We start from the raw sequence: 13,527 nt of genomic DNA on the forward strand, positions 1-13,527 counted from the left end.
AAAGTTCAATAAGTGGCTTGATAATTATTTTCTAAAATATTTCATTACATTTTTAAACTTTAAAAACGATCTCCTGAAAAATCAAGTTTTTTTTAAATATGACGCTGTTGAAAGGAGTGAGCGATATGTATATTGGTTAGGAATTTGTTCTAGGGTGATTTCCAAATTGAAATATCTCTTTCCTTATATCGACTAAGCGTCAATTTACAAGGAAAGGTGATCATCAGCCCTCCGCTTCAGGCTTCAGGCACCAGCCCAGGAAAGCATTGATTAAATATTAGAGTGGAAAAATCACATATATTTATTTGACCCCCCCCCCCCTGAGAATCGAATCCGGAACCTCCAGAACGGTAGCCTAGCGTGCTGATCATTACTCTACGGAGGCGGAGGCGGCTAAATACACATATGTATATATTACATATTTCACTGGCAATGCTAATGACATTGAAAATAGTGAAATGAAATAAATAAATTATTGTGTAACTGCAAATACTGTTCACTAAGCTTAATTTTATTTTCATAGTAATTAATATTTACAGAATATAAATCTGTATTTAATAATAATGGCTTTTTAATTGCAGTGCTCCGATGAAATTTAATATACGATCAAAATTAGCTTACGTTTTTTTTATCAACTTTATTTTTACTATAGTTCTGTTTTATCCTACATCTAACTAGTCACATAATAATCGGTGTTGCATAAGACGCAGCTTTGTAACGAGTTAGGCATAGGTTCCCAAAGTTGAATAAATTCCAAAAATTGGGACCCACCTCTTCGATGTAAGTGTATTTCAATTTTAAGAAATTATAAATAGCTTATTGAAATATCAAATAATCACGTTTTTATCACTTTTAAAAATAAATCGTGGGTACAGTGGGCCTACTCAACATTCGCTCGCGACTTATTGGTGGGTCGCGACCCATAGTTTGGGAAACCATGAGTTATACATTAGTAAAGTCAACATTTTGAGTGTGTCCAAATACTTGTTCACAAATCTGGATTATCTTCAATTATAGGAGTGATTCATCATATTTTTTTTTGACATCTCAACATAGATGAAGAAGAATATGGAAGTATGGGCATTTACGGGGTTTTCAATCATGGGTAGAATTGGTGAATGTTACACGTGTGTAAAGTGACCACTTAAACCAGCCTATGAAGGTCGTTAGCTCCGTAAACGCCCAGACTTATCCATATTCTTCTTCATCTATGTTGAGATGTCAAAAAAATATGAGTGAACTCGACAAAACATTGAATTTTGAACGCCACATCAGTTAGTGAAGTAGTCCGGTACTGCAGTCAACAGATAAATTGAAGCATTAGATAGTATGTATTCAATTGTTTTGTTTTGATTAGGGCATTCCTCGGCCGGGTACGACAGTGGTACAGATTGGTACAGACTGATGCTGATGACCGACCTAGGGCAATTAAACTTGTGTTTCGGCATCTCAGCGAGTAACTCGTTATAGATCCGCCTGCCAAACAGGAAGTCTCAAATAGACATGTCAATCAACACACTAGGTACTACCTAATTTTATTCGATAGCAAATAAATACTAAAATTTCACATAATGCCAATTTGAACACAAAAATCTATTATAATAGGGTATTATCACTCGGGAGGAATATCTAATCTAACATACTCAACCTATAAAGGATTGTGTAAGACTCGTTTTGTGTTTGTAACAGCCGATATAATCATTCATCATTATCTTTTGCGAAATTCGCCTTCGTAAAAACGTTGTTTTCGTAAGTTAGTAACGAATAACGTCACATAAACGAATCCACACTACTACTATTACAGGTCTATAAAGCAGATTCATAAAGGGATACGCCCCATAATACACCCGATGAAGTAAAATTTGATGACGTATAAGGTTTTTCGTTTTATTAAAATATTTAAAGTTTTAACCTTCATATCTCCCTTAGTTCTCTACAGATTTTAATAAAAGTGTTACCGATAGTCTTGTGATTTTTCATATTACTTTATTAGCCAATAACAACATATCATGAGAATGTTGTCTTTGAATTTGTCCATTGAATCCATTGTCATTGAATTCAGTTTTTAAAAAATTCGGTCGGGGTCGTCTTCAAGTACCCCCCTCAACGAAGAGATCAACAAGCTGCTCCCCGGCGTGTTCCAGATGACCGTAACATTCGTTATTTTTTCCCTTTTCTTCCGAACATTTTAACCGTTAGTGTCGAGAATCGATATATCGACGCTAGTATATGTTGACATAAGCCCGGTAGTTGATATACAAAGATTACGAGAGTGAATTTCGGTAGTCGAGCTGGGAGATTTCGGTAGTCGAGCTGGGAGGTGGTGTTGCATAGCACCGATACGACAATAATATTCTCAAACATACAAATTTAACTAACTTTTAGAGAAAAATAGAAATATGATTTTCCGAAAATTGGAGGACACCTTTCAATAGATAAAGGATAGTCTGTCATATATATTCAGCTCGTTTAAGATGAAAATGGAGCATGCAATAAATAGCTCTAAAACAGAGGTTTTGCCTTTAAAAAAAATCACAATTTACGCAAGACTTTAATCTAAAAACAATTTTTAAGGAGGGATAATCGATAGTCCGCAACCTTATTTACTTTAATCCCATACTACTAACATTTAACGTAATTATTTTTTTGCTTAAAACATTGTTTTTGGATTTAAAAAAATTGTTTTTCTTTGAATTAAATACTATATGGTTTGAAAAGGGAAGAGTTATTGAAAAGTAAGGCGTTAAAAAAATGTCCACCTTAATAAAAATGCTAAAAGGAAAAAAAATATACATATGAAACTAAAAAATAGTAAGAAGCATGAAATGTTTTTTTTTCGCATCGTTATCATGATGATTTTTATAAGGACTAATAAAATTACAATAAAAAAATCATCAAAATCGCCAATTATGATTAAAAAATAAAAGTATATTTTATGACTATTTGTTTCATTATGTTCAAATGATAACATATCACACACAATAACAAAACAATGGTTTCTTTGTTTTGGAAGTTTTATATATAGATTTAAATCAAACAAAATGTTGACATGCGTTGGAAACTAGATAATTTGCATGAATTACAGAAAGACAAATTATAGAGTAGGTCTGAAAAACAGAAAAAAAATACAGTCATTATAATAATACCTTTTTACTCAATTTATTGCATTTACAAATATTTGGACGCATTTATTGCAGAGTACACATACTGTGTATTGAAAAAATGTTTAATCGTTTTTTGAACTTACTTTTCACATCCTTTCGTAATTGCATAATAACACAATTGCCACATTGCGATTAGCTTTGAAATGTCTGTATTGCATGCACTCTGTTAACATACCTTCTGCTTCTTTATTATGAATACTTTGATAATGCGAAATGTCATTCTTATCATCTTATTGGGAGTTGTCGGTGTCGGTAATGTCTTTGAGTATACGTCATTAAACAATGAGCCACAACTAGCCTGATGTATATTAACACATTGTTGCCGGGTAGTTTTTCATCATCCCCAACCCTAATTATACTCAGACAGTCTGCCGCCCGACTCTCAGTATACTAATCACTCTCTTCTGTTCTCAATCTTCGTCCTCATTACTGAGGGTTGTGACCCTTGTCAAATACTAATCACAAGTAACCGCAAACCCAATTCCGATCTGTACAATGTTTTTTTGGCATCTCGCGTCTACAAAAAGTAAGCAAATAGAACGCTTATAACCTTCTCTCGCTCTTTACCAAGAGTATGTAAAAGACTCTTTTAAGCGTTTCCTGCAAACAATGTGTCAGTTCAATGTATTTTTGTGGGCAGGGCAGGGAGAGATACAAATTACAGAACATGCCAATTCATGGAGTGATGAAGTATTGAGTTTCTACTGTATAGTGAAAATTTTTTACAGCTTATTTATAGACATTAGTTCTTTAATATTGTATGTATACTTCTTTCACGTAAACTTCTTTATGGATTACACAGATAACACAAATACTAACTCATGTGTAATTATAATGAAGTAATGTTTTATGAAAAGATGTGTCTTTGACATAATATGTCATCAGTATCGATTGACTACTCACCGATATTAACACATTGTTGTCAAGCAGATTTTTAATCAATCCCAACATTGATTAGTAAAATAATTAAGGTCATATACTAATCACAAGTAAACTAATCACATAAAACCCAATTCCGATCTGTACTATGTTTGTTGGCGTCTTGCGCTATACCAAAAGTAAGCAATAGAACACTTATAAGTGTCTACCGTATGTAAAAGACGCTTTTAAGCCGCAAACAATGTGTCTGCAGGATACAAAGAGACGCAGTTCATTAAGTTTTAAATGTTCACAATATTGTCCCCACCACATGCAACTCCTTTAAAATCGTATATAAGGGGTGGAGGACCAATATTTTCGTGCTCAGATTAGATTAATATTAAAATGTGTATACATTGCGCTCGCTCCTTTTTTTATTGGTGTCGCTTTGTTCTTCTCGCCCTAATAATTGTTATAATTTTCGATATATTGGTGTCAAATTGTTATTTTCACACTTATAACTTTGTAATTTTTAATAAATAAATAATAGTCTTTATTTGCGCGTTTCCGTCTTCCTCATCACAAGTGTTCCAGTACCGTTAGCAGTAACAATTAGTGTTGGATGGTATGAAATAAAATGCCATTTTTATAACAATTTAAGTGTAATTTATTACAAAAGTTACATAGATTATAGATAAAATGAGATCCACGGTTAGTTTTCCAAGAAGGAAACGAATTCTGTTAGTTTATAGAGTTGGTCTTCACTGGAAGTTACCGGAGCAGCCGAGGACTGCGGTTTGGTTGGGATTATCATTTTGCCGCCTTCTTGAACAGTCCAATTCTTGTCTTTGCATAGTTTTAGGACATTTTCATTGGTGAGCCCTGTCATGGATGAAACTGTCTCTACGGACACAGAACTATACGCCTGGGCAATCAGGGTGATGGCTCGTTCGCGTACCTTTTCTGAAATAAAATAAAATTGAAAAAAAAATCTACATCTTCTACTTCAAACCTTTATCCAAACAAAATGGTGCATAGGCCGTTACGAGGGTTATCTGAAATGTTTCTAAATATGTTTCTCACACCTCAACTGTTGCCGTGGCAAAAATTCACAAATTACGGTTTGAACTGACCACCCTCCTTACTCACCAGATCTAGCCTCGAGGGACTTTTTTTGTTCCCTAAGCTAAAAGTTGTGCTCGGAGGACAGAAATTTTCATCGAATGAGAAAGCCATCACCTTCGTAAATGACTATTTGCAGGGAAAGACGCCAACTACTATTTGGACGGATCTAAGAGATGGGAGCTTCGCTGGGAGAAGTGTATATATGTAAAAAGGTACAATAATAAATATAAATTTGAAAATAAAAAGACTTATATCATTCTTAGGTCGGAAACATTTCAGACAACCCTCGTACATCACATCAAAACAGTGTTATCTTAAATAAAACATTTTAAACACATATTGTTTGGTAAAAGGCGAAAAATTTATTCGTAATGAAGGGGAACCAGAGTCAGACCACCAAAGAGATGGGTCGATAGTTGGGAATCGACGTCGCAGGAGGCTAATCCCTCTTAAAAACAGGCCGTGAGGCCTATAAATAAGAAGAAGAAGAAGAAGAAGAAGAAGAGATTGTTTGGTTTATTGTCAATTTGCATGATACCTATTTCCAGTTTTTTTTTTTTTTTAAATTTCAAAATCAACTATTTTTGTGCAAATTTGAAAAAAATTACACTCGAGTTACGGTATGTCATACAAAAAATGTCTTGAGTTCAAAGGGTTAACACTGTATTACCTTCTAAGGATTTCATGATGTCAGCTATAGGTTCCGACCAAACAGTCGATGATATCGCCTGGTAAGTGCCCGGTAAGTCCTTCCTCCACATTTTCTGTCCAACACCCCAAACTAAACATAATTCTGGGTTGGTACTTTGCACGCTCTGTGGGATTCTTTTCCACAGATATTTTGCATTGCATCTGAAAATTTTAATATTTATTTCCGGAATGCTACTGGAAAACCTCAAAACCTTTTGATTATGGAATCTTGTAAGAAATATCAAATATGCTAAGTATATAGTATATAATCTACGCATATAATATACCTAAGTGTGTGGATTAGTTACTTTACTGAAAAATCATTGGTCGGAGCGAATTAAAAGTCATAAAAATTCTATGCATATAGGACATATAACTTTCAAATCGTTTCCGATTTTTATTCCAACTCAATCCAAAAAACAAGAAAATCGATATTTCTAGCAGTTTTTAACGCCTGGCAGATTACAATGACAGAATATATAAGTATGCTTAATATTTAAATATCCGAGAAAGTTCGCAAAACCCATTGAATAGTACTCTGATATATCATCGGCAAAACGGTGAAATTCGAAAGCTAAGTTACTTACAAATCATTTTGTTGAAGATATATTGCCAACAATTGAGAATAAACTTGTGGAGTAATAATTCCCTTTGGTGACTGTAAAACAAAAGAAGAATCAACACAATGTTTCATATTTATAAAGCCAAAGGACGAAAGATATTAGTATTATAACCTCCAATTCCTGTTTTTCAAGATCAGATGCAAGCTTAACTAAATTATGAACCGACATGGTTTTCATTGGAAAATGACGATTAGTTTGATCGTTCTTTATTTTAATAAGCTATATGAATGCACAATGAACATAAAGCCTACAATGAATTTACAATAAAACGAAACTTCAAGAATACGAAACAGCAAACGAAAACATTTGACCACAGACTACCAATTCATTTGACGCATCTGTCAAATTTAAAAGTAAAAACCATAAATTAAAACGATGACAAGGAAATACGTACCTACTTTAAAGCATCAACAACGCGACAATAAAATAATATGGGTAAAACTCAAAATAATGATGCCTGGATTAGTTCATACATATTTTTTTTTAAAAGAGAAATATTTGTGTTTTTATTATTCACACAAATGTTTCAATTTCATACTATTTCTGTGAGCCTAAGCGGCTCATTATTAGAAATAGGTATCAAATTGTGGTAGAGTGGGCTCGAACCGAGAAACTCTGACTTAAGAGTCCGCGACACTAACCACTGGACTACAACCCGACCGATTTTATAACTGCTGTAGGTACATAAAATAACCACTTTTAAAATTTTAATAGAAATAGAGGCATAACTAAAGTATGTAAAATGCAGATGCATTCGTTGTAATTTTCACTTTTTTGGGCGGACATACGTCACTAACACAATTAATCTAAAATAAAATATAAATATCTGGTTATGGTCCCGTGGTTAGTGTCGCGGACTCTTAGCCAGAGTTTCTAGATTCTAACTCACCTTACCACAACTTTATACCTTCCTATTATTGAATCGCTTAGTCTCACGAAAATAAAATAAAGTTGACATACTCATGTTTATCATCAAAACCACAAATATATATATATTTTTTTAAATAGAAATATATGTGTTTTTATTATTTACAAATATTTCAATTTCATGCTATTTTTGTGAGCCTAAGCGGCTCATGTTTAGAAATAGGTATCAAATTGTGGTAGAGTGGGTTCGAACCAAGAAACTCCGACTTGAGTCCGCGACACTAACCACAGGACCACAGCCCGACACTGCACTACACAAATATTTCTCTTTAAATAAACAAATAATAATATGTCGATATTAAAACTGCGTCATTTTACGAAATGTAAGTAATGTTTATCTTCTGAATGTCGCTTTACCCTCATGTAAGTTTCGATAATCTTAAAAATGCGGTGCCCTTGTGGTGCCTTCATTTAAGTCCGAAGTAAAAAATATGTTTATTTATGTTCATTGCTGCATAACAATAATGACACATTCTATTGATAGTAAACTATATCAAGACAGGTGATTGGTACACTTAAGGCGCCAATCCAGAATTGCATATAATGGTAGATAACTTATCAACATCTGCTTTCTATTATAAATTGATTTGTGAAAGATGGAGAGAAAAAATATTATTGATGAAATTCAATAAACTGTATGCAAGGCAAAAATGAATAGCCAAAGACAACTAAATAGCATTTCAATCAATCACCATCCTCTTACTCAGTCATCTTTCCAAAAATTATAGTTGTGTCAATATTTCTTCAATTTCAATAACCCAATCTTTTTGTTAAAATCTCAGTGTGTGCGAGAATAATTTATTGCTGGGATCGCCCATTACTTTTTGCCAAAGTACATCAGTATAGATGAACCAGGTTTTTTGTTATTGTTTTTAATACATTAATTTAATTTATTTTTCTTAAAAAGAGCAGTCAATTATTAGTATTTTGAAATTATCATATAAAAAGAAATAATTAAAAATATAGTTACTTTGAAAATTGTCTGACACACACTGAAAAGTAAGATAAAACTTTATTTCAAACACAATGCGCTCATAGCAATATGATAACACTAAAAATGATAAGATTATGTATTATCATATTTAAATGTATGTACAGAGAATATTGAATATAAGGAGTTATTCTATCGCCATGTAACTAGTTTATTTGCAACGTTTATGAGGTTATCCTCACAAGTTATTATACATGGAGGGCCATGATAACTACCACTGCGGGCATGTGTTAAAGTCAAGTAAGCCAGGACCATCGTCCACTGTCGACATGCGTCGAGAAGACATCAGACTAGGCACTCTGAAGGACTGGAAGGCTTCAGACTCGACAAAGAGGGAAATGGCGCATGCAGGGTTATACTATTCTGAAGACCCGGGCATTGTGAAATGTCGCTATTGCAATTTTAAACTCGACGACACAGTAGATAACCCAGTGGTGGCACACCAAGAGCAAGCAACCTCATGCCCCTTCCTCAAAAAGCAGCCCGTCGGAAATGTTCCTATGGGAACAGACGAGTGCGGACCCTACGTAGGTTTACCTAAACCTGCCCACTATGCCTACAGCACGTTGGCTTCCCGCATTGCGAGCTTCCAGTTTTGGCCGGTGCGCATGCGCCAGAAACCCGCCGCAATGGCCGAGGCGGGATTTTTCTACAAGGGTGTAGGAGACATGGCGATCTGCTTTTACTGCGATGGCGGTCTCAAAGACTGGGAAGATGACGACATTCCTTGGGAAGAACACGCGAAAAATTTTGATAAGTGCACTTATTTGAATATAATGAAAAGTGAGAATTTTATAAATACAGTAAAAGCTGGCAAAACAAAGGACCCACTACTCCAAGAATCGCTCGCTCAAGAGGACTTATCGGAACTGCCTACAAAGCTGAATGATCAAGTTATCTGCAAAATCTGCTACAATGCGGTAAAAAACATGTGTTTCGTCCCCTGCGGTCATGTAGTTGCATGCGCCCAATGTTCTTTGTCGTTACTTAAATGCCCTGTGTGCCGAGCAGAAAGAACTGGATTAGTAAAACTATACTTCGCTTAAGTGTCCTAATCAGAACAATAATTCAGCAACTTTGAAACTGATTAATATTTTTAACACAGAATAAGAATTCTGCACAAAATTTGTGAATTCTTTTTTTAAGTATCGTGTATTCATTAATTTTTATAATGGATTTATTCTCGGTTTCATTAATTTACAGTATTTATGCCTGTCAAAGACATGATTGTCTTTGGCAGGCAGAAAATAAAGAAATAAAATTAAACAAACATTATCAATTATGTTTGCAACGAATATTGAAATGTGTTATTTAAATTATGTCCATCGTATTACCCTAGTAAACTAGGTAAAAATAAGTCAATATTTTAAGCTCTTTATTTATTTGAAGTTTTATTTTTGTGGATGATAATTTTGTTTTACACACCTAGTTAAATAATTATTTGTAAAAAAATCTTTTACCAAATTTACTAATCTTTCCGGGAGTATTCCATTCCAAATTTTCCTCAAAGGAGTATGGACGCACATGTACGGCGATACAAAACATGATTTATATCAAATCATGTTTAAAACATGATTTACGGCAAAATTATTGATGCTTCGTTAATCATGTTTACTGGTGTAAATAAAAAAAAATCATAAAAATACGTTATAAAATTATAAAAAGTAAAAAAAATAGCAAAAAACTGACTCTCCAGATACAGTATTGTCCGTAGAAACTCACTCCCGGAGGTTAAAAAAAGAAATGTATGTATCATTGGAAATATATGTGTCGGGTTGTGGTCCCGTGGTTAGTGTGACCTACTCTTGAGTCTGAGTTTCTCAGTTTGAACCCACTCTACCACAATTCGATAATAAATAGTATGAAATTGAAGTATTTTTGTAAATAATAAAAAAAAAATCACTTACCTGCCAACCTGAAAAATCTCAATAAAATAATAGTATTTTAGTCTTTATTAATCCATAAAAATGTTTTCCTCTATTGAAAAAAAATATATTTGAAAAAAAAAACAGTAAAACTCTTCAAACAGAACAGCATTAAATGTGTTTTATTTTTAATACCAGTCCTCCTTGTGTTTATGTTATAATAAAATTTATTATTAGTTATAATTTACTAACCATTTAAATATGTAATTGTCTTGTTTTTTTACAATGTTTTCCTATTTCTTTTTATTTGCACCATATCTTTTTTAGCTTTTAGTTTTACTTTATTTTATTTTCGAATATGTGCAATAATTGTGTTTTTTAGTGTTATCTGTTCTTTCGTTTTTGAATTCAGCTATGCAAAGTGCATAAAGATCAGTTATTTTCATGCCAGTTATAAAATAAAAGTTGTAAACTGTTGGCCAGTGTAATCATCTATCTAGAAGGTTTACATAAAATATATCTACACACTTATTATCTTATCTATCATAGTATGTTAATATTACCAGGAAAATTTGGAAAAAAAACCGGTATCAATCATCAATCGATAACGGTTTATTACGCAGACACGTATTGTATCAGTTCTTGGTACCTTTGATATTTCAAATAAAACAACTTTGTCATATCAGTAACTGATAAAACAGGTACTGAAAATATGTATGCATTGAATAAATGTACATACTGTATTTTTTTTAATCAAAATTGCTTTTGGCGTATTTGTAATTTACAAAATTATGAGTGTCCAAATACTTGTTCACAAATCTGGATTATCTCCAATTATAGGAGTTATTTTTCATTTTATTTATTGACATCTCAACATAGATGAATAAAAATATGGAAGTCTGAGCATTTACGAGGCTTACGACCGACGTAGTTTTCTTTTTCCGTCATTACTTTCTGCTCGATAAAAAGCTTCTTTCATCTCACCAATCGTCTCTAGTGCAATTCTATTGATTCAAGCACTATGTTTCGAAATTGAACCCTATATATAGAACTTCCAAGAGTTTGACTAGTGTGGTTGTCAATCATGGGTAGAATCGGTGAAAATATCTAATTCTAGTTGCGCCGTGCCTCTCCAAAAGAGACTAAGCTCTTGTGCTTGGAGAGGGATTTACAGTCAATATATATTTATTGTACTTAATTAAGGGTATTCTTCTTCTTTACGTGTTGTGTCAGGTCCCCAACATTTACTATCACTTGTGAGAAAGTGCCTCTATTTTGGGCAGTCGTAAATAGTGGCAGGCTGTCCATTCTTATATATTATGAAGCTAGGAGATCCGCTTTCTTCCGGATAAATCACTATGATTTCATGTGAATAAAAATACGAGAATACTGCGACAGTAAATAGGAGAACCACAGAAAATAGTAACGTCAATTTATTATGAAGGGATGTTGTCCTTTTTTAAATATTACCTTGTTCAAATAATTTATAAAAAACCGAATCTGACCGCCGGAAACCATTTTGTATTTCAGCCGTCTGAGGCCTGCTTGATACAAGCCTTCATAATAACACAATCTTTTGGGAAAAATAATATTTAAGCACTGATTATATTACATATCTATAAAAATAAACCATATAGATATGTTACACATAATATGTTGGTTCAGCAATGAAAATTAAAATGCAAACAGAAGCCAATAATCTTTTAATACTAGTGACATCTCTATTATATTAATGGTATTAAAATCATAATTTTATTAGCAGTTTTTTTAAAGTCTACCAATATAGGTAGGTACTTACTTTTCGAGACATCTTGTGTTTGTTTTATTTATGTTTAAATTATTATTGATCGATGGGGATGTTTTTTAGTCTTTGGCCATGATTTTTGATGATAATTCCCCCTCCCCCCCTACTATAATGATCGATTGAAAATATCGTGATGTTTTTAGTAAAAATTATTTAACTTCGATATGAAGTATTTTGATATAATATACAAATAAGTAAAAAAAAATATTTTTTTAAATCTGTGTTTCCTTAACATTAAAAAATATTAGTTTTACAGGTATTGTCCGGAGTTGAAATATGATTTTAAAAAAAAGTATTATAAATAATTTGAATGCAGAAGTAATCAGAAAGTACAATCAGGGTAATTGTGAAAAGGAAACATTACTTCAACCAGATATAAGAAGAAAACACCCATTGAACCAATAAAAATTGTATTTGTAAAGTAATAAACATTTTTATCAATTTAAACAATCAAAATTATTAATAAGAACACATTAATCAAACAACATTACCAATTTTATTTTTTATAAAACCGATTTATCAATGGCCACTCAGTGCGATATTGGAGTTTCTTTTCACCAGAATATATGCATTTCATGTAATTACAGAAACTCGATTGGTTTTAATAACTTACATTTGATTTAAATTACATTCTGCGGGCTGAACGTAAGGACGCTGCGGGCCGCATGTGGCCCGCGGACCGCGGGTTAGCCACCCTTGATCTAAACTATGAGGCAGGCTGGGATGTGCTTCTTCTGATGTGGAACTCCAAATTGACGAAGAGGAATCACTTTCGGAATGTTCAATATCAATATTTTCAGGTTCACTATCAATATCTTCCAATTCACTCTCCATTCGGGATTTTATTTGAAAAAAAAAATCTTATTGACAAGATATTTTTTTGTTGTTGTCATACATACACGAAAAAGTAAACATAATATAGTAAGAACGAAATAAGCAGCTCAAAAATACGCACAATCTCAACTGCGGGCAACTTCCAATTGCGTAATATACATCGCTAACCTTGACGAGCATTACTCGAGTTAGCTAAAAATAGAACGCAAGTCGAAACAGGCGAGTGTCACTCGGGCTAGCAGAAATTGGAACGCATTTAGCGCGCGAGCGTGACTCGTTCAAAAGTATGAAGCGGTTAAACCTACACACTTACAATAGATGGGCAACGGCTGCAGGATGCGATCAAAGTACTCCAGGTGGGTCGTGATGAAGGGGGGGGGTGCTAGGATGCTGGGGCTACAACTCGGTGAAAGCTACTTGACAGAAAGGTGGCTCCAGGAGGAAATACAAGAATGATAATATTAATATCTTATTTTTTGTGAAATAGCGAAAAAGCGAGATTTTCATGCTTGGTACAGACGGAGCCGGAATGCATATGGCGGCTGTACATTTTTTCTGTATTGTCTCTAGTCCATCACTTTCACATATGAATTTTAGGATCACGAGGACTACTTATTTGTTAATATTACACTGCTCTTTCACATTT

The 13,527-nt window shown here is 33.4% G+C and overlaps 2 protein-coding genes across 2 annotated transcripts; one reads left to right on the plus strand and one right to left on the minus strand.

Moving 5' to 3' along the window:
* Positions 1–4,664: 4,664 nt before the first annotated feature.
* On the minus strand, positions 4,665–6,782 carry CSN8 (COP9 signalosome subunit 8). The gene is made up of 4 exons (XM_088278024.1): positions 6,572–6,782; positions 6,425–6,495; positions 5,818–5,999; positions 4,665–4,985 (listed from the first exon to the last, which is right to left on the minus strand). The coding sequence occupies exons 1-4, from the start codon at positions 6,635–6,637 to the stop codon at positions 4,735–4,737; spliced, it is 570 nt and encodes a 189-aa protein (XP_088134150.1). The 5' UTR covers positions 6,638–6,782; the 3' UTR covers positions 4,665–4,734.
* A 1,735-nt stretch (positions 6,783–8,517) lies between these two features.
* Positions 8,518–10,406, plus strand: LOC148311967 (death-associated inhibitor of apoptosis 1-like). The gene has a single exon (XM_088278025.1). The coding sequence runs from the start codon at positions 8,573–8,575 to the stop codon at positions 9,422–9,424; it is 852 nt and encodes a 283-aa protein (XP_088134151.1). The 5' UTR covers positions 8,518–8,572; the 3' UTR covers positions 9,425–10,406.
* Positions 10,407–13,527: the final 3,121 nt, after the last annotated feature.

Source organism: Brachycentrus maculatus, unplaced genomic scaffold (genome assembly GCF_059751285.1).
Source record: "Brachycentrus maculatus isolate JH-2025_06_01 unplaced genomic scaffold, ASM5975128v1 h1tg000054l, whole genome shotgun sequence".
Classification (NCBI taxonomy): domain Eukaryota; kingdom Metazoa; phylum Arthropoda; class Insecta; order Trichoptera; family Brachycentridae; genus Brachycentrus; species Brachycentrus maculatus.

Bases quoted from the DNA above. Each gene is read 5' to 3' on its own strand.
- LOC148311967 (XM_088278025.1), top strand. From the start codon at position 8,573: ATGGAGGGCCATGATAACTACCACTGCGGGCATGTGTTAAAGTCAAGT.
- CSN8 (XM_088278024.1), bottom strand. From the start codon at position 6,637: ATGAAAACCATGTCGGTTCATAATTTAGTTAAGCTTGCATCTGATCTT. The intron at 6,496-6,571 runs GTTATAATACTA...TTTGTTTTACAG, and splicing joins TTGAAAAACAGGAATTGGAG to TCACCAAAGGGAATTATTAC. The intron at 6,000-6,424 runs GTAAGTAACTTA...TAAAATTTTCAG, and splicing joins TATCTTCAACAAAATGATTT to ATGCAATGCAAAATATCTGT.